General features: G+C 35.0%; 1 protein-coding gene across 6 annotated transcripts in view; it reads left to right on the forward strand.

The window, feature by feature from the left end:
• The window catches only part of LOC136026571 (protein halfway-like), a 120,826-nt gene that overhangs the window by 86,151 nt on the left and 13,039 nt on the right, over nucleotides 1-21,636 (forward strand). For 5 of the 6 annotated variants that reach the window (XM_065703270.1, XM_065703271.1, XM_065703268.1 and 2 more), the window contains 3 exons: nucleotides 351-530; nucleotides 9,636-9,803; nucleotides 17,239-17,352. In XM_065703270.1, the coding sequence (XP_065559342.1) occupies nucleotides 351-530; nucleotides 9,636-9,803; nucleotides 17,239-17,352 (462 nt within the window). The remainder of the gene's footprint in view (nucleotides 1-350; nucleotides 531-9,635; nucleotides 9,804-17,238; nucleotides 17,353-21,636) is intronic. The other variant, XM_065703272.1, reaches the window with a different exon arrangement.

Here is a 21,636-nt window from a genome sequence, read left to right on the forward strand (position 1 = left end):
ACTGTCACTACTATATCATCTTTGAAGCCAATAAGCAGGCTAAGTTCATATAGTTTATGTTTTATATTTATGTTTTAGCTTAAGATTATCGTAATTTGTCTTTTGACTTTAATAAGATATTTTTTTTTCTTGTCTGGCGCTCTAGTCTTTACATCTGCTATGTTAACATCTAATGCATCATATTTTATACCGTGCCACACCATATTATTCTACCATATTACACTATCGCCATTACCCGATTTTATAGGCCTTTTTCATATAATGCACAACACCAAACTGCACCATTACTTTTATGTCATATTACTGTTATCGTTACGCCATATTACATACATTGCCATCTATTTTTTTAGAGTATGACAAGAGACTGCCCAACTGAATGCTGCTGTTGGTATAGCCAAATGACTTATAGCAAGGAAAAGGAAGATTTTATTTACCGGGTCGAAGTTAACTGCTCTCACAAGAATCTCACGGCAATCCCCATTCAGAAATTCCCGAATTACGTATCTGTACTTGACATATCTCATAACAATGTAAGTAAAAATACAAGATCTTCTATGACCTTTAAGTCCAATTCACACGCAGCCTATCTTGAAACTGATCTTCAGCCAAAATCATTACATACCAATAATTAATTGCCTTCTCATTTTTAAGCAGCTGTGATTGGTCAAGAGAGATGATGGCTAAAAATTTAAGTATAGATAAAGACATGTGTGAACTGGGCTTTAGTTCATTAAATAAAAAATAAACAAGTTTTTTTAAACTGAAAGTAAGGAGCACCATTAAAACTCGAAACTAACATAAATTATTCCGTATATGAAGGGGTTGCCCCCTTCATAACACCGTTTTCTTCACGCAATAGTTCTTAGCACTTTTAAAAAAGCTTTCTGTTCTAATTAAACGGCCCTTGAGTTTCAGGTGTCGTTCTTCAAAAAGGGAGACAAACATTCAAACTTTAGCGTAAAGAGCAAGATATTGCGGTTGTGGCGATCCCTTCATATATGGATTAATTTCTGTTCCTTTTGATTTTTAATGTTGCTCCTTACTTTAAGCTGAAAACACTTGTTTTTTCCTGATTTTCTGATTGTTTTTCAAATAATGCCAATAAATTTGGCTCATCTCTATAAAAAATTTCCTCCTCTCATGGGAAAATCCTCTGTGGAAAGTTTCTTCCATGATAAATACATCCCTTTAAAATTTCTTCCGAATATTTCCATCGTTGCTGAAAATCCCCCCCCCCCCTGCCGTGTAAAATATCCTTCACATGATCCGGCCTGAAAAATTGTCCTTAGCATACTTTCATTGTAAAAAAGCCTTTAAGCTCTAATCATTTTTCCGATTATTACAGAAATCTCCTTCCATGGAAGTTTTTACCTGGAAATCAAAACACGCTTAAAGCTTACCCCAGACAAATCCCCCGGAAATCTCTTCATGCATAATTGAGTTGGCAAAGAAAAAGTAAGAAATAAAAGGAAGTTTGTATTGGAATTCGGTCAAATCCCCCAGTATAAAATTTCCCCTTAATTATTCGCCCTTGGAAGTTTCCCTCCCCGCGGAAAATTATCCCCATGGAAACTCTACCCAAGCACAAAATCCCCCCCCCCCCTGAAAAACGTCTCTATGCTTCCGAATAACAAATACTACACGTAAATAATGGGCAAACTTTTATAACTTAAAGACCTATCCTGAGGGGATGTGGGGGTAACTGTTATATTCAAAGACAAAGTTTTGAAATCTGTCAACTATGCTGAACAACATGGCTATCTCCAAATTTTGAGAAAAATTTCCTAAATTTTTGGTAAAGGGAAGCGGGAGGGGCCAAGTTGTATTCTAATCTTTTTGTCACTTAAAAGGGACGTTGGAACTATTAAATTCCATTCAAATGAGCCCTCTTTCGCTGTTGTAGGGCCATTTATTTGATACGATCATCACTGGGAAAAATAGAAATACGGATCCGTGATCCTCTTCTGGCAAAAAAATAGAAAATTCCACAATTTGTCAGATTTGAGCTTGAAACCTCTACGGGGGGGGGGGCTTCTGATACGCTGAATGTGTTGATGTGATATTCATTTGAATTTTTTGACTTTAGGGGGTAATTCCCCCCTTTTTGGGAATCAGGGAAATTTCTCTAGCTCGTAGCCATTTATAGGTAGCACTAAGCTTAATAAATAAATATTGTACATTTGGAATCAGGATAATAATTCGATTCTATATTAAAGTTATGTTTTTTTGAAGTTCCGGTTACTATTAAGCTGTGTCACTCCTTACTTACAGTTCGTCACCCCGAACTGTTTGATAATTTTCCCAGTTCTGCAAAAGCAGAAAAAATCAGGATCATTGGTAGATTAATCAGAATCTACTAATCATTATTTGCCTTCTCATTTATAAGCAACCCTTATTAGCCAAATGAGCTGATGGCTAAGAATTGAAGTGTAGATAGATGTGAAGGGCAAATGTGAACGGGGTTTTAGCTAACAATTTTTCCAGTTCTGCGAAAACAGAAAGATAGGGAAGAAAAGTCCGCAAAACATTGAGGACGATCAAACTTATAGGAGTAAAAAAAGTACATATTAGAAAAACAAATATAACGCAGTAGTTTATTATGATTATATTAATTTATTCAAGTATAAATGAATGCCCTCTTAATTGCTGAATTTTGTTGACATCATCAGGGTACACGTAAGTAAACGGAATGCGATTTTGAAATCTAAACATATGTTAATTGTTACCGTTGCCGGAATCCAGGTCCATAAGAAATAAGCAATGCGTTTGGGTATACTCTAATGAAGACTCAAAAACAAGTTAAGAATCTTTTCAGGTAAATAAACTTAGTTGTCCGCTTCTCAACACAATATTTGCATGTGTAGATGGCGCTGTAATTAGCTGAATATGTTTATGTAATAGATGAAGGGTTGCACTAGGTGGCACGTGCCATATGTGGCGGGATTAGGCCATACGGGATGCAAATACACGGGGCGTGATAGAAGTGTCCAAGTTGTCGCTGAAGAAGTGTTGCTCTAACACTGAAAAGTGTCACTGACAAGTGTTGCTCTGAAAAAGTGTTTTGCTTATTTCAGGGAAGAGAATAGTTCCTTAATGTCAGGATCTTCAAAATAATTTTGAAAAGTTGTTTCACAATAAATGGGGGGGGGGAAGTTTTTCTTATAGAAATTTCATTTTTTCAATGGAAACACAAAAATTGCGTCTTTTATGATCTCCTTCCAAAAGACAAAAATCCAACTACATTAAAGTATAAAATGGTTTTCAATTATGAAAAAAGCACATTTATGCACGATATCAAATTACATGCAACCTTAATACCATATAGGTGAAAAGCCATTATTTGAGAAATGAATTTTACAGATTCGAATATTTTTTTATGAGAAATATGAATGCAGATTGAAAAATGTGTGAATAAAATTTATAATTAATATTTGATGCGTGTGATTAATATTAATGATCTTTATGTCTTTGAATAGGAAGGGGGGTTTCTGGAATGAATTGATTGAAATATTTGACCTCTTTTATTGTTCTGTGAATGTTTTCATTGTTTAGTTTTCGTTTACCTATGCTATTTAATTTAATTTTATTCTTATTTTGTTTTTCTATTTGGCGCAGAAGATGTGAACAAGGTTCAGCTCTTGATTAGATGGGTTTTATAGTGTTTTAAGTGGAGGGGGAGGTACCAATCTCCTTGTGTGTAGGTATCATTGTAATGATCTAATCGAAATATAGTTTTCATTAGTTTTCATTCAGCGGTCATTGGGTGAACATCGTCTAAAAAAAAAAAAAAAAAAAAAACAGAAAAAAAATATTTCAAGTGAAATGCACAGTGATGAAATTTAAGTTAATTGTATAACGATAAAGGAATTCTTTGTGAACATTTTTGTAATCATCAGATACTATGCTGGTATGTCTTTTAGCAATGACTTTTTGATCGCAACAGTAGCTTTTGATTGAAGTTCCTAATAAAGATTGAAATTCGGAATTAAGAGCTAGAAACAAGTTATACCAGAATTAGTAAAAAGGAGTTAATTGTCAGAAGTCGTTTGTTAAAGGTTATTGCCACTATTTTTTAAGAATAAATTTTCCCTTGAAATGTCTATCAGAGGAGGAGCGAGCGCTCAGTTTTTAGAAGAAATTAATTTCTAGTTGGACCTAATGCCTCGCTTGACTGAGACATTGGAAAAGACGCTTCCTAGGGTTTTAACTAAAGTTACTTCCGTTGAAAGCCAATTAACTGCCATAAAAGAGATATTGGCAGGAAATGCAAGAGCTAATTAAGAGATGAAAAAGGAAATTGAGGTATTGAGAAAGTATTTAAGCGCAACTAGTCAACGCTCAGATGCTTTAGAGGAAGAACTTAGAAGGTCAAACATAGCACTCTATAACTTTCCTCCCATTAATACAGCAGCGACTTCTCTGAAAGAAGAAAATCTTAAGACTCTGAATAAGTACATACCCAATTTAGGCCTTTCCCGCTATGACGTCAAAGATGTGTTTAGAATTCGTTCTGGTCTATTGGTATTAAAACTAAATTCAGTTGAAATTCGTGGCGTCATTTTGAGATCTGACCTTCTTTTAAAGAGAAGTGGGATATCTGCAGGTCCAGATTACACCCAAAGGCAAAGGGAAGCACGCAAGCATTTGAAATTGGTCTTAAATGATGCCCTTTCTAATTGCCACCAATCAAAGCTGATTTTAACCAGATAATACTTGTGTTGTGAAATATTTATGTTATGAAGTTTTTCAACCAAATCTGCCAATACTAACAATAGTTAGTAGTTTTGACATTGTTTCCATGTATACAAATATAGATGTGACTATTTATGAGGAATTATTAAAAAACAGAATAGAAGAAAATTACCACTTGATCGAGGTTTCAGCGACGGGAATTGATTGTGAACTTTAATGACTCTGGTTAAAATTTGTAATAAGTTTTCTATGTATTTTCAATTTCGCGATTCTTTTTATCGGCAAAAAAATGGGTTACTCATGGGGGCACCTTTATCCGGGCTACTCGCAAATATTTATGTCAAAAACCTTGAAAATTGGGCATTAAATTCTTATTTTTTAAAACATGTCTATTGGGGTCGTTATATGGATGACGTAATTTCACTTTGGAATTATGGGGAAGCTGAATTTCGGGACTTCTTAGATCATCTTAACACTTATGACCGAAATTTGCAGTCCACACTAGAAGTTGAAATTGAAAATAAACTACCGTTTTTAGATGTGTTAATTATTCGTAATGCTGATAAACTGGATTTTACTATCTATCGAAAGCCAACTCAAAACAATAGATATCTTCACTTTGATTCGAATCACCCCCCACAAGTTAAAAGAGCAGTTGTAACTTCCCTCATTGATCGTGTCCTGAATATTTGCTCCGATTCGTATATAAATGCAGAAATAAACTTTATCAGAGATATTCTTTTTGGTAATGGATACCCCATTCCTTTTGTCAATAAGATAATTAACCGTAGAATTAAAAGACATTCTTGTAAAATCGAAGAAGATATTTCACAATATGAGGCTACTGATAAGCCCTCAAATATTGTCTGTCTTCCGTATATCCCAAAAATCACAACAAAATAAAAAAATATTTGCACAAAAAATAATCTGTATGTAGTTTTTACTAATAATTTTAAAATCATTAATTTCTTAAATTCCGGTAAAGATAAGACCCCAGTTACTTGCCAAAGAGGGGTCTATCAAATACCTTGTGATTGTGGAAATTACTATGTCGGCAGGACCCATCAGAATCTAGAAAAGCGGTTACAACAGCATAAAAAAGACATAGACAAGGCATTAATTTCAAATAGTTCTAACAACTCCTTTGACTCTGCTTTAGGTTGGCATAAATTTAATAATCCGTCCCACACGATACTTTTTGAAAAATCTTCACTCATCAGTAATGATTTGGGGACGGACAAAACAGGTGGTTCGAGAATCAATCGAAATAATTCTCAAAATAAATAATAATATTCTTTAAACAGGGACTTAGGGGAATACTCACCAAATTCTTTATACTCAAATCTAATTAAAAATGATCTAACAAAATATTTTACTAAACCAATTTATAATAGTATTGAACCAGCTACGAAAAGGCCTTTGAGACAGGCTGCTAAAAAAGCAAGGTTGGCTCTGAGAAACTGCATTTAATCACTTTGTTCTTTTTAGTTTGAATGAATTTATATTCTCACTTCATTCTTTTTGTTAGTCCTGGTTGAACTTCGTTGAAGTAAGGATGCTAGGGCTGTTTTTAAAAGAGTTTTCAAAAAAAAATTATTAGTTTTAATTCTCACAATTTAATGTAAGTTTATTTATATATACATATTTTCTCTCTCGTTCTCGTATTGTGCTGAAGACGGCCCTTGGACATAGGGCCGAAATATTCACAGAACTGATTTCCACTGTCTCTAAAAGATTTTCCCTATTGTTTCTACTTTGTATTTGTTTGTTATGGAAAGGCAGTGTGGTCTTCGTCACTATTTTATGCTCTGATAGTGCCCTTGTGGTCGGAAATGGACGATTTGGTAAGGATGCAGAGGTGGGTGAGTTTACCTGTCTGTAAGGAAAAAATCCAAGCATAATTCATTATATATTGGTTGGGCTCGAGCTTATGAAATATACAATGTACGTTGAGGTTCTAAGTATCATAGGGTCAGGTCATTTTCCAGTGGAGGTTAAACTAAACCTTGTAACGGGAATAATGGGAGAAACAAATGTAGTGAAGAAGAGTAATGATAATTTTGAAAAAAAACTGTTTATTATAAGAAGCCTTTAAAGACCGAGTGGAGTCGCGAGGAGCTGGAGTTGTCGGGAAATGAACTTTTAGGGCCCGAGGTAATTGAAAGGCTTGAAATCATGTACAAATCATCAATGGATGTTGATACGACTCTGAGTGAATTGGGTTCAGTTATTTATAATTGTGCTCAAAAGGCTGAAAGGTTTAATAAGAAAATAAGTCTAAATATCTTTTACAATGAGTGTAAAGTTGTGAAAAGTTATTTAGAAAATTTACTAGGGGCATTTAAAAATTACTCTTCATCTGAAGAACATCATGAATTATTGTTGATATTTAAAGGAAAAAGAGGAGAATATAAAAGGTTGATAAAGAGAAAAGAGTGGCAGAAGCCTAGAGAAGAACAAAAGGAGTTTGAGCAAGCTTTTAATCTAGGTAATACAAAAGATTTATGGTCAACAACAAAATCAAAAGATGATAGAAGAAAAACCCTATCAGATATTCCAGCGGCCGATACATGGCCCAGTTATTCAGAAAGTATAGAAGAGGAATGCGTAGAAATAAGTAATGAAAATCGGAGTGATTTTGTATTGTTCCCTATGAGAGAAAAGGATTATAATTTAGTAAGAAAAGTTTCTTCAGAAGAAATTAGGAAAATTGTCAGGAATATGAAAGAAAGGTCTGGACCAGGAACAGATGGTATACCAGCAATTTTGATAAAGAGGTCACTTAATGTGATATTACCTGTTTTAGTTTATATATTTAATATAATTATTAGTGATGGAGCATCGCCTTCTACATGAAGGACATCGATAATGATGCCTATATTTGAAGGGGGGAGAGCCAGGGATCATGAGAGCTACAGGCTGATAGCCTTAGCTCCTATACTTCGCAAAATCTTAAAGAAAATTTTAGATAGCCGGTTAAATGATTGGCTAGAAGGTATTGGAGTTATGAAAGAAGAACAGGGAGATTTTAGAAAAGGTTTTAGTACTGCGGATTGAGTTTTTATTTTAAGTGGATTAATTGAAAAGTATGGATCAGGAAAAAATAAGCTGTATGTTGCATTCTTGGACCAAAAAAAGCGTTTGATAGTGTCAATAAAGTTCTGCTTAAAAAGCCTGAATGATGTGGGGCTACCTTCTTGTATCATTCCTTTGGTTGTAAATATGTATTTTGAAACTAGTGGAATGGTAAGAGTACGTGGGTCGGGTATCTCGAGGCCTTTTAAAGTTAAGAAAGGAGTAAAGCAGGAAGTGCCAGGTCACCTCGACTTCTTGTTTTTTTTAATAATGACATTGTTGAATTTTTAGCAAAAAGATGGGCTCCAACACTGAGATTAGGCAATAAAAACTTTTCAGTGATATTGTTCGCGGGTGACCTTGCTTTAGTGACAAATTTGGCCCATAATCTACAGAAGCTCCTGGATTTAACAGATGATTATCTAAAGATGAAATGCCTACAGGTAAATGTTTAGAAATCAAAAGTGATTTTATTTAACAAGAGGAATGATAAATGTTAAAGTAAATTTTGGGTTTAAGGGGGAGGAGGTACAGGTTGCGGATAAAATTAAGTATCTTGGATATATTTTTCAAAGTAATGGAAGATGGAATTCTCATAGAAAGGAAACGTTAAACCGGGGAAGAGCAGCAATGTTTACAATTTTCCAGAATAATGTAATGGGAATAAAAAATTTGTCGTTACATAACAGGGTGTTTTTATCGAGAATAATGCCCATTCTACATTACGAAGCAGATATTTCGGGGCATGAGAGAGTGGCTCAGATAGAGAGTATTCAATTAGGGTACTTTAAGAGATCGTTTGGGCTGCATAGAACAACTCATTCCCGGTTTTAAACGGCTATCTAGGTATATGACCGCTAATCATTTACAGACAGGCAGCTTATGAAGATTTACTCTCGCAGGGGAAAAAGGTCATGGCCACTAAAAATAAAAGACATTTTAGACAAAACAGGGTTTTCCTTTGTTTGGAATGAAGGTAGAGGGCCAACAGATATTAATGCAAATTGGGAGAATGAGATTAAGACAGTACTAGAGAATCAAATGATTCAAAAATGGAGTGAGGAGATAAAAAAAAATCAGAAACATTAAAGTTGTATAAGGATGTTAAGGTGGTTTATGGGCAGGAGTTCTACTTTAAGCTGAATTTACCAACTAGATATTTGACGTTTTGGATGCAGCTCAAGGCTAACTGCCTGCCAATTAGTGCAAGATTTATAAAATATTCTAAAGAAGTATGTCCCAATGAAAACAGATGTACTTGCCCGCTTTGCAGAGTTAAAGAGGATTATTTAGTGCATTGTTTAAGCCGGTGCCTTGGGCTCTCTATGATAAGGGAAGGGATATTTGGAAATAATAAGTTGATACTTCCAGGTGTCTTAAATTGTACGTCGCCTCAGTTTGTTTGTAGAGTAGTAAGGCATCTGGAAATTTAGTTAAACAAAAAAAAAATAATAAAACATAAATAAATAAAAAAAATCTCAGTATAAAGTAAATGTAATGTTTTATTTATGTCTTTTTCCGAGTGTTAAGAGTTCTTTTCAATGGCCGTTTTTGCAAGTATTAAGTATTAGTATTAGGTTAATGCAATGCTTCATTCAAGCGTTTTATGATGATCGCTGACCAAAGTTTATAGTACTTGTGTCTTTCGTTTATATTATTGTACTGGGTGTATATTTGGCTTTAAAATACACTTATCTATGTATCTATCTATAATCCATTGTGAAATTTTTAATAGAATTTTACACAGCTTTTGAGCGATAAAATTTTTTGTTATGTGGCCCCAGATTACTTGCAAATTTGGTTCCAGATTTCCTGGTTGTTGATCCTGAATTTGGTTCGAATTTTATTAAGGATATTGACTTTTTCAGATTAAAAGTTTGAGAACCATAAAGGAAAATCCTCATAAGTTCGAAAACTTACTTGTTCTCCTCGCCAATAATAATAATTTGCAGTCGATCAAAGACCTGGAAGCAAGCAAATTTGGGAAACAATTTGCTGCAGTGTCCTTAACTTCCAACAGTATTTCCATCAATGAGGTAAGGTCGAGTTTTCTAGATTAACTATTCAAGAAGTATATACAGACTCTATTTTACAGAAATAATCCCACCCAAGACAAGACTATTCTTATGCTAGGTTCTAATGGAATCAAATTCTGGTTTGACAACCAGGCTCAACGACTGGCCACTGAGCAAGGAGAAAAATATTTTTGACAAATTTCAATGTTGAAAAAAGTTGGCTCAAAGTTGACAAATCAGTTTTTCCCGTGCCTCTTAAAAGAGTGGCGGATGAATCAGTCCCAATTCACAAAACATTTTTGTCATACCCCAAAATCTGTTCTTGAAATACCCCCACAAAAAGGGAAAAAAGAATAGGAAAAAGCGAAAACAGACACATCACTCCTAGCCATGTTATTTGGCGATTTGCTTATTTTTTAAGATGGGACTTTATCTTCACCTTTTTAAGTATATAAGCCCCCAAAATTCAGTACATTATCCAAGGAAAATAGTAACAACCCTCATAGAAAATTAAAATTTGGGTCTAAATCTCAATCTTGCAGCTCCTAAACCTTTGTTTTTTACGGTGTTTTAACGGGTTTTTTTTACAGTTTTAACGGTTTTAACTTTGTTATAACGGTTTTTAACGGTGTCGAATTGAATTTAGCATTTTTATTTTAATGTGACTTCATGTTTGAGGGGTTTTGGCCTCATTTTCGGAGCTCATGAAATTTGTTTTCGTAGTTACAAAATATAATACCGTTCATTTGAATATGGATAAAAACTGGGGTTTATTGGAGGTTGTTTTCTACGGGACGCTTTCTCAGAAAGAGCCCTTGGCTATATTGGTAGAGGTTCCATCTTTGCTAGATTTTAGCTGCTTTTGCAACTCCGATCCTGCTTATTAGAATTAAAAGTTCTTTGGGAGTTCCACGAACCGTTCAAAAACCATGTACAGCGTTGAAAATATGAACTGAGTGTGCACTGCTTTTACTACTAATCATAACCCGTCGCATCATCAACCCACCTGAGGCCAACACAACTTTGCACGTTCTTCTATATAAAAACTAAGCATGGAATATAAAACTATTATGCACTGCTTCTCGCAACTCATTGAACCACGAAGCAACCTGAGGCCAACAAGCTATGCACGTCGCCCCATCTAGAAAAGCTAGAATATAAAATCATATATGTACTGCAACTACTGCTACTCACAACTCATCATATCACCATGCCAGCCGAGGCCAAGACAACTATGGACGTTTCTCCATCTTATTACAGCGTAGGAGATCAATACCAATTATGAACTGCTACTACTGCTGACCACAACTCATCGCGTCGCCATACCAACACAGTTTTGTGTGTTTCTCTATCTAATAAAGGGTTGAGAACTTGAAAACTTAGATGGGCTGCTGGTAGTGCTTTTAACAACTCCTCGCATCACCTAGACACCTTAGGCTAACACAGTTGTACACGTCTAGCTATCTAAAATCAGTGTTCGAAATACAGTACTATTTTGCACTGCTACTACTGCTGCTCAAAACGTATCGCATCACCAAACCACTGGAGGCCAATATAGATATGTACGTTTTTCCAACTAGTTGCCGCGTGGGTAATCCAAACCCACAGAACTTCTACTAATGCTACTCACTACTGATCGCTTCACCTAGCCACTTGAAGCCAGCACAGCGTTGTACAATCTCTCCATCTAAATAGAGTCTGGGAAATACAAAACTGATATAGGCTGCTAGTACTGCTTCTCTCAACTCATAGTATCCTCAAGCCACCTGAAGCCAACACAGCTAAAAATATTTCTCCATATAAAACCCCGTGTTGCACATACAAGACTATTATGCGCTGCTACCACTGCTACTCACAACTCATCGCAACTCCAAGCCGCCTGCGGCCAATATGGCTTTTTATGGTTATCCATCTAAAAACACATTGGGAAATCCAAATCAGCGTAGCTATATACGCCATCTAAAAGATTGTGAAATACGAACCGAATAAGTACTGCAGCTGCTGCTACTCACAGTTCATCATATCACCAAGCCACATGCCACCTGAGACTAACACAGCCTTCTGGGTTTCGCCATCTAAAAACCGCATGGGAAATACACAACTATTATGCACTGCTACTACTTCTACTCCGAATTTATTGCTTGAGTATTAGTAGTAGCAATTCATCTTTTGGTTTGAGTTTTCCCTGCTAGGTTTAGACAAAGAAACGTACATCACTCAGCTGGCTTCAAGTGACTTGGTGATGCGATGAGCTGTGACAAGCAGCAGCAGCAGTGCATAATAGCTTTAAATCTCCCATAGTATGTCCAGATGAAGAAATATACATAGCTATGTTGGCCTCAGATGGCTTGGTGAGGCAATGATTTGTTAGCAGCAGTGAAAGCAGTGTATGTTGGGCTTGTATTGTCCTGCTGTATTTAGAAGGAGAACCAAGCATAGCTGTGTTCCCCTCGGGTGTCTTGGAAATGCGGAGCTGGGAGTAGCAGCAGTAGCAGTTCAGATTTGGTTTGAAATTTTCCATAGAGTTTTCAGACGAAGAAACACCCATAGCTGTATTGGCTTCAGGTGGTTTTGTGATGTAGCGATTTGTTTGTGGCAGTATTAGCAGTCTATATTTGGTTTGGATTTTTTGCACTATTTTTGATGGAGAAACGTACATATTTGTGTTGGCTTCAGGTGTCTTGGTAATTCAGTGATTTGCTAGTAGCAGTACATATTCGCGTTTTATTTCCCGCACTGTTTTTTTAGATACAGAAACGTGGATGGCTATGTTGACCAAACCAAGTAAGCCTGCTATGTAACTATGTACATAGCTATGCATCTGAAAATAGCGTTGGAAATAAAAGCAAAACTTGAACTTCTATTGCTGGTACTCAAAGTTCATTGGGTCCCAGAGCCACCTGAGGCCAAAACAGCTATTTAAGTTTCTTCATCTAAAAACAGTGTGGGAGATACAAAGCTATTATGCAGTGCTGCTACTGCTTCTCACAATTCATCGTAGTTCATAGCCTCTTCAAACCAGAGGCTAACACAGCTGTGCACGTTTCTTCATCTAAAAAGAGTTTGAGAACATGAACTCCTACTACTGCCAACCATAGTTCATTGCATCACCAGGCCACCTGAAACCAAGACAGTTTTGTGCATTTAATCACCTAAGAACAGTGTAGGAAATAGAAAACTACTGTACACTCCGACTACTGCTTCTCACAACCCACCAAGCCAATTGAGGCCAACACAGCTATCTATACTTTACTGTCTAAAAACAGTGTTGAAAACAAAGACCGAATATGCGCTGCTACTGCAGCTACTCACAACCCATTGCACCGTCAAGCTACCTGGGACAAAAAAAGCTGTGTACCCTCCTCCACCCTGATCTATTCAGAGTTACTCTCGTCATTCCCTTCCATAAGGTATGTATTTCCTTGATTTTTCCTTTTTGCTTTGCCTCAGCTCGATTTCCAAAAATAACGATTGATTAGAAGTCACTACAATCATTACTAAATCTTGACCTATCTATTTGTACATTTGTTTTGCATTATTCCTAGAGGCTAGTATTTCAATCTTCAAATTTCTCGATGGAATAATGTGCATAGTTTTTCATTTTGGCTTCTTTATTTCAGTATGGACTATGGAGTCTGTTTAAGTGCTTTTTATAATACTGCTACTACTACTAATAACCTACTGCAGCACAAAGTCACCTGAGGCCAACACAGCTACACACGCTCCTCCTCCAACCTAATCTATTCAAGGCCTCCCTCTTTACGCCTTCTCAGATTTACTCAAATTTTATGTTTATACTAGTATATGATGTTTTCTTCTTTTTCGGTATAAACCTTATCGAAGGGATATTCTTCCGGACTGTCTAAAATATGCACCAGAATTCTTTAAAAACTTGGCAGCTTAAGTCCGAAAAAAGTAGAAATTGATATTGTTTCTTTGAAATTTAAATCCTATTAAATTAAAAAAATATATAATTCAAATAATTGTCGTAAATAAATTTACAATAAAAATCATTCTTTTGCTATTTTTCCAAAACTGGTGAAATAAATCCGAGTACCAGTTACAGACGTGTGATTCTTTTCTCTTTTTTTGCTTATATTTCTTGTTAATCTACCTCTAAACTAACGTACCTCTTAAAAACCAGAAAATTCTCTCTAAATAACAGACATCTTGAAGGAAAGATACATTTGATGGAGCATATGTGACAGAGTTGTTAACCATTTCAGAATTGTTTGGCATTCAATTTCAATGTAGTAAAATGGCAATAAAGAAACGAAAAACAAGTATATTATAATTCCTAAATGTAATCTAAATACTTGTCGTGATGCCAAAAACGAAAGGGCACTTCTCTTGTTTTATAATCATAAAGAAAATCTGAACTAAAATAATCATGACCTTCTAGCGGGAACAGTTTTATACGAGAATCGAGGGGCGGAGTCTGTGAAAGTCGTAGTGACAGCTGAATAATGTGGCTTCATTTTAAGTGAATTCTGGTAAGAGCCATTGAAGCCAGCTAACCAGAATTCTTGTTGATGTGTTCTTTATTTGTTACCAAAAACCAGCTGGAAACTAAGTGAGAATTATACTTTAGTTATTAACACTTTCCTTAATGACGGTCTCAGAAAACGCTGTTTCTGCTTTAAAATAGATTTATTCTCTATTTTCCGACTCCGAGTCAGTGTTCTTGCTTGAAAGTCAGAGTTCTGGCTGATGTTTTCTTTATTTTTACCAGAACCAGTTACAAATCAGGTGAAAATTAGACTTCCGTGTCGCTGACAAAAGTATTGCGGAAGGAAAACTTTGATTTTGTTTCTTTATTTTTAAGTAAACGCTCCAGTTCGTAATCGTCAAAATGTTTTATATATCACAATATAGATTTTTTCTTCAATAGAATAATTACGCACTCCCCAAAGTTGGTCTTGGAAAACCTTGTATCCGCTCAAGAATAAATCTATTTTCTGTTTCCGGACTCCCAATCAACTTTGTTACTTAAAAAAAACACCTTTGTTACTTCAAAGTAACAAGCTAATAAAAGTAATAAGCTAAAGCTTTGTTACTTTGCCTCAAAAGCAAAAACCTAAGAAAATTTTAAACTACAAAATGAAATCTAAAAACTATAAAATCTAAGCTCATCCTCTAAAACACTTTACTTCCACATAAACACTTTACTGATAATTGTGAAACCTTGTCATCCCGTTCAATTATCATTTATAATCTTTGTAGAATCATTTGAACGACTACAGATATTTCTATCCTCAGATGTGTAGGAAAGGAATAAAAATAGAACTACTTCGCAGATATGTGGTTCCTCAGCTGCGCAGGTATGTGGCTCCTCAGGTGCGCAGGTATGTGGCTCCTCAGATGCGCAGGTATGTGATTCCTCAGATGCACAGGTATGTGGCTCCTCAGCTGCGCAGTTATGTGGCTCCTCAGCTGCGCAGGTAATTGGCTCCTCAGCACTGAAAACAAACATGCTTTTCAATTTTCATTTTAAGTCTTTCTCCGTGACAGGTATTAAAAGAAAAATCTCTTTATCCTCAAATATATGTTTCAAACAATCAATTTATGCTTGCCGGAAGTATAAGCCCCATTCCCCTGAAAAAAAATACGTCTTTCGGTTCTGACCTACAAGTATCTCACTGTAACAGAAGCGAAATCTCTGAATTATGAACTTTGAGGCCAGGTAACGTCCTGGCATTCTAGGTACTTTCTTGTGGAACGTAGGTGAGGCTCAGAAATTTCGAGACCTCTGAAGTACATCCATCTATTTTCTTGGCTTAAGGCACTTATCTAATCAAGAAGTTTTAAATAATTTTATGCAAAGATAGCTGAAGGGTACACGCTTCTGAAAATCATCATTACCATGATCAAAAGGCTGACGGTAGTTGCCTCACAATCTTCATTCCAATCGGGGACCAAACACTTATCTACATTTCTGCTGAGAAGTTGCTTATGGAGATGCTGTTGGAATGATTACAGGTTCACTTTGTGCCTAAAGTCATACAGAAAGAAAATTATGCTATGATTGCCATGCAACGTATATACCCTTCTACTAAAAGGTGCCACATATATACCCTTCTACTAAAAAAGCATGATTGCCATGCTGTGCTGTGATTCATGCAGGTTCAAAAAGGGTGCCATATATATACCCTTCTACTAAAAGGTGCCACATATATACCCTTCTACTAAAAAAGCATGATTGCCATGCTGTGCTATGATTCATGCGGGTTCAAAAAAGAGAGCCACATATATTCCCTTCTACTAAAAGGATTGCAGTGGCAGGCAGTAGTGGAATGGCGGCGGATAGTTCCATTCCACAATGACACAGATGGATCTCACTTACATCATTGCGTCTTTGGCATGATGAAATTCGCCTAGGTCTCACTTCAAATTTGGTGATAGGAGAGTAAAAAGAGGAGACACATGTTAGAAGGACTATCGGTTAACTCTGACTCTTGAGTCGCACAGATCATAATTTTGAGTGATTCCAGTTCAAACAATGTGCAATCTGGCTACCTTTCTATTAAAACTTTGGCAGTGGGAGGGGTAGGGGTATGTTGAAGGGGCTACAAACCCACTTTATGCTTTCAATAACATGAAGTAAGTAATCTTGAATGTTTTCACTTCAAACAAGTTACAACACGACTCATTCCATAGATAATTGTTATCTATATCTAGTTTTCTATCTATATAAGCTTATTTTTTCTTGAATTATATTTTTTTTGTCACAATCATCCCTTTTACGTCGATAGTAAGCTTTTTCTATCAAAAAGTTTTATATCACCATAACTATGTTTTTTTGTGCGGAGAAGTCTATGTCTGTCTAGATTTTTTTTTTTCTAGAAAACTGTTTCTGTACAAACCACGTGTGTTCTGTACGACTATTTCCTGTTTAGAACTGCTTTTATGCTAAAACTGGCTAGGACAGCTATTGGTTCACTACTTTTGTATACTGTTTTATGTGTCAAAATAATAGTTATGAACAACCTCTTTGGTTATAACTTTTTATTTAAGATTTCGTTAAAACTTAATTTAATTCATTCAAGTTAATAAATTAAGTTGAAGCTATTGAACTAACATTAATTAAATGACTTAAATTAAATAAATAAGTAATGAATCAACTCAAATTCAAAATTTAATTCATTAATTAAATTGATTGTCCTAAAATTAATTTAATTGTCCTTAAAAAAAATTTTCATTTTATACCATCTCATGCAATTTCTTATAACAAAGAATCAACAGCTGATAAGACATACAGCTGATACGGCCGTATGTACATACATGAGACAACAGCTGATAAGGCTGTTTTTTTTTTCAGAATAGTTGTTTCCTTACTAGAACTTCTTCTGGTATACCAATTTTTGTATTCAGCGCTAATATATCAAAATTATGGTTATACGAATTCAACTTTTCTTTAATTTTTTATATTGATATCCTAAAATCAAGTGTTTTGTAGGATCTCATGAAATTTGTCACAACAAGAAGGAAGAGTAACAGATACGGAAGTGAAATATGGCTGTCTAATAATAAAATTGAACCTTGCACTTGCCATATGGCACAGGAAATACGGGTAAGTTTGTTCATTGTTCCTGGTCGTTCCAAACAGACTATAAATATTCTAAGAGACAAGTGATCATTCCGATTTAATATAAATGAAAAGAAATATGCAACATATCTCGAAGTGGAATCCTCATAACGGCATTGTGTGGTCGTTTTCACTAAACAGAATATGAACTTTTTACAACGGAATACATTTCACAATCGATCAGACCTAACACAAAACCGTAAACACACACTTACACTCCCAAATATAACACTTATGCTAGCAAAATCTGGCTGTCAAATAATAAAATTGAACCTAGCACTTGCCATATAGCATAGAAAATACGGATACCGTTCCAAACAGACTATAAATATTCCAGCTGACTTTCGATCATTCTAATTCAAAATAAATAAAAGAAATATGAAACACATTTCCAACTAGAATCCATATAATGATATCATCTGTCGTTTTGCTTAAAAAAAATATACGGGATATAAAAGGATATAAGGGATATGAAATTGCACAATAGATCAGACCTAACACAAAACCACAAATTCACCAACACTCTCGCACACATAAATAGAATACTTATGCTTGCAAAATCTGTCTGTCAAATAGTAAAATTTAACATTATACCTGCCACATGGCACAAAATAAAATGCGGGCAAGTTATCTGCAAATATACCTGATCTTTCTGAACTAATTAAAAAGACTACCCTTTATATTTAACTAATTTAAAATAATTTAAAGGACTAGTGAGCCACCAAACATATATTCAAATCTGTATTAGACGTTTGAACGTAATTCTAGACCCGTAGAATAATTTATTTGATTTAAAAAAGGAAGTGGAAAATACTGGCATAAATTTTTGTGTTAAAAAGTGTCCTTCAATTCCGCTGGTAAATTCTTCTGACGAATTTTCTAAATTAATAATGTGATCCTTTAAGCAGGTGTCAGAAAAAGAATTCAAATGACTCCCACTTTTTATCCGATATTTTATTTACCCAATATCACTATATAAAAATTTGAGACAGTAAACAGAGCATAGGATTTTATTTTCCTTTTTTGTATGAAATTTTAAACCAGTACAGAGAAAGAAAAGTTTTGAGTCAGAAAATATTTTACACATAATCCGTCTGTTTCTCTGTTCTTGCACTCATATACCCTAATCCTTGCCATTAGCATAAAAATATTTTTAAAGTAATATCTCTATTTCTCTATGGTTAGGAGAATTTGTATGATTGAAAGACATGGAGATACCTAGACATTCAAATTCTATCTAGAATCAGATATTATTACCTACCAGCAATTTTGCATCTGATGTTTTTAATGTAATCAGTCAAACATGTGCTCAGAAATCTATTTTTGGAGGAGTAAAAATTCTAAATAATGCAAAAAGAGGGAATTATATAAGAAAATAGGAACGTTGGATAATATAATATAAACCTTGACAGGTAGAAAGGAGTATCAAGGTAGAAAGGGGTATCAAAAATGAAAACTAAGACGAACAGAAATATCAAGAAGTGTCCTAGTGAAACTCAAAACAAGCAGAAACTAAGAGGAGTAGGGCTTAAGACCCCCGCGTCTTCTAAAGACCAAAACTTAGTTTGCTCTCGAATGAAAACAAATACACTTTAAATGTTTTCTCTTTCTTAAACTTAACAGATCTATCAGGAATTAATTTTAGCATATATATTTCCATTCACATTCATTTATTTTTCATTGTCTTTTCCAATAATCCTGGTTATAATTTTGATTTTTTTTTTCATTTTTCGACATTATGAAAAGAATACATAGCTCAAATCCAGAATAGTATTTAGTAAGGTGCAAATTATGTTCTAGTCTTTAGAAGGTACGGGGGTGTCCGCCACCCTCCTCTTAATTTCTCCTCGTTTTGGGTTTACTGCTACTACTACTACTACTGACAATTCACCGCAGCACCAAGCCGCCTGAGGTCAAAACAGCTACGCATGCTCCTCCTCAATCCCAATCTTTTCAAAGCCTCCCTCTTTACATCCTACCAGGAAGTTCCTTAATCCTTCAAATATTTCTTTTTTGACATCCTTCCACCCTAGACATGGACGACCTGTTTTCCGTTTAGCCATAGGTGGTTAGCCGAAAAGGATAATTTTTGGTAATCTATCATTCTTCATCTACTGAACGTGCCCTATCCATCTCAGTATTTCTCTCACTATAGCCCTAGAAATCGGGATTGATCCTCATTTTTCGTACAGCCTACTGTTTGAAAATACCGTCAGTCAGCCGGGTACCCAGAATAATCCGTGAGAACTTTCTCTGGAAAACATCTAGTAAATCTTCATCTGCTTTTCGGAGCACCCATGCTTCAGAGCCATATTTGACCGCTGTCATCACTATACCTTCCAATATTCTAGTATTGGTTTGCAAACTTATCATCCTAGTCTTTCAGCCTTTTTTAAATGTGAAAAAACACCCTGAGCCTTGGCTATTCTACTTTTAATATCTTCACTGCTCCCACCCTCTTTACTAATAATACTACCACGGTATGTGAAGCTGCACACCTGATCAATTTTTTTGTCATCCAACGTTACCTTTTCATCTTCACTTATTCCTAGCCTTAGTGACTTAGTCTTTTTAATATTAATTTTCAAACCTATTCTAGCACCCTGAACTCGCAAAACGTCTAAAAGCTCTCTCATTTTGCTCATGCATTCATTCATTTCTGTTCGTTTTGGGTTTTATTTATTTATTTAATTTGATATATGGTCTTTTTACTTTTGAAAAATTATTGCTATTTATTTCTGTTCGTTTTTGGTTTGATTTAGCTCTACTTTTTTTGAAAAGCCTCTATTATGGAAAAAGTTTTTAAAATTATTTATTAGTTGGAGCTAAAAACCTATGTAATGTATAAAAATTCCTTAGTCAGGAAGAAGCATAATCCTAAAATATTCATGACAAAGAGATTTATTTTTATTGGCTTTTTATTGTTTCTTTTTTGTGTGTCAGTATAGGATTTAATGAATTATTCAGAATTGCAAATCTCTTGCAAAATCAGCTTTTTTGTAGCACACGATTTTTTGACTAGTCAGGAATTTTCATTTGGAACGTATTTTTGGCGATCGAAAAAGAAACGAAAAATAAGCTATCGAATGTTTTCTGTTGCTTCGTGTTAACGTTAATCTAGGGAGCTTATGGTTATTTGCTGTTTCTATGTAGGTTCCAAGCATGTTAATAAATCTAAAAAAAATAATCCGTCTTATAAACTCCAAAACCGGCTTCCGCAAAAAAAGGGGGGAAAATATCAGCAGTGAAAGTGGCAATAGGCTATTTTATTCAGAAAACATGATACAACAGCATTTGGGATGAATCGACACTTGGGAATTGACTTTTTGTTACCGAAAATAAAAAGGAAATTCTTAGCTGTGTTTGGGGTTGGTGTGTTTGGGGTGTGTTTTGAGGTTGGTTCAATGATATCAAAGATCAGTTTAAAGTGTTTTCAAGGGTCTGGTGTTTCCAGGGGGTAAGCCCCCCCCCAATCCAAGATAAGAAGGTGGAAATTGTATTTCTACATTATTGTTGAGTTCATTTAAAGGTTTCTCGACTAGTATAATGTGCTTAATAAGTTCAAATGCATTTTGAAGGTCTAAGGAAGTTAAATTCATCCAGGAATTAGGCTTTTCGGGGATTTTCTTAATGTACTGGATACGAAAAACAAAGAAGTGAGAAGTAGAAGTGGATTTGAGGTCCCTGAATTGCCTTAGGTTACTAAGAGGTAGTATTTTTATTCAGGTCATTTAGAGATAGGATTTTTATTCAGGTCAAGAGGTAGGATTTTTATTCAGGTCATTAAGAGGTAGGATTTTTATTCAGGTCCTTAAGAGGTAAGAGTTTTATTCAGGTCATTGAGAGGTAGGCTTTTTATTCAGGTCATTGAGAGGTAAGATTTTTATTCAGGTCATTAAGAAGTAGGATTTTTATTCAGGTCATTAAGAGGTAGGATTTTTTCCTTTAACCAATCTGCAAGGAGCCCCGGCTTTTTCATGGAATTCACTGAAAGCAATATAAAGAGTAAATAGGATATCCAAAGGACAAACACTTGTTTTTCTTATTTTGCCAATTCTTCTTTCGGTACTTGGATGATATTGCCCCTGCCTAATATTCTTCTAATATGTTTCTCTGACGCTCAATCCTAATGAAATATACCTAAGTATGATAAAAATATAGTGCTTTAGAAACAAATTTGGGGTATATAATTGCACATTAGGGTGAGGGGTAAAGTATAGCGGATCTGCACGCCTAATGTATTAGGTTAAATTATTTTGCACATTATGA

The sequence above is a fragment of the Artemia franciscana genome, chromosome 4, assembly GCF_032884065.1.
Source record: "Artemia franciscana chromosome 4, ASM3288406v1, whole genome shotgun sequence".
Lineage (NCBI taxonomy): Eukaryota > Metazoa > Arthropoda > Branchiopoda > Anostraca > Artemiidae > Artemia > Artemia franciscana.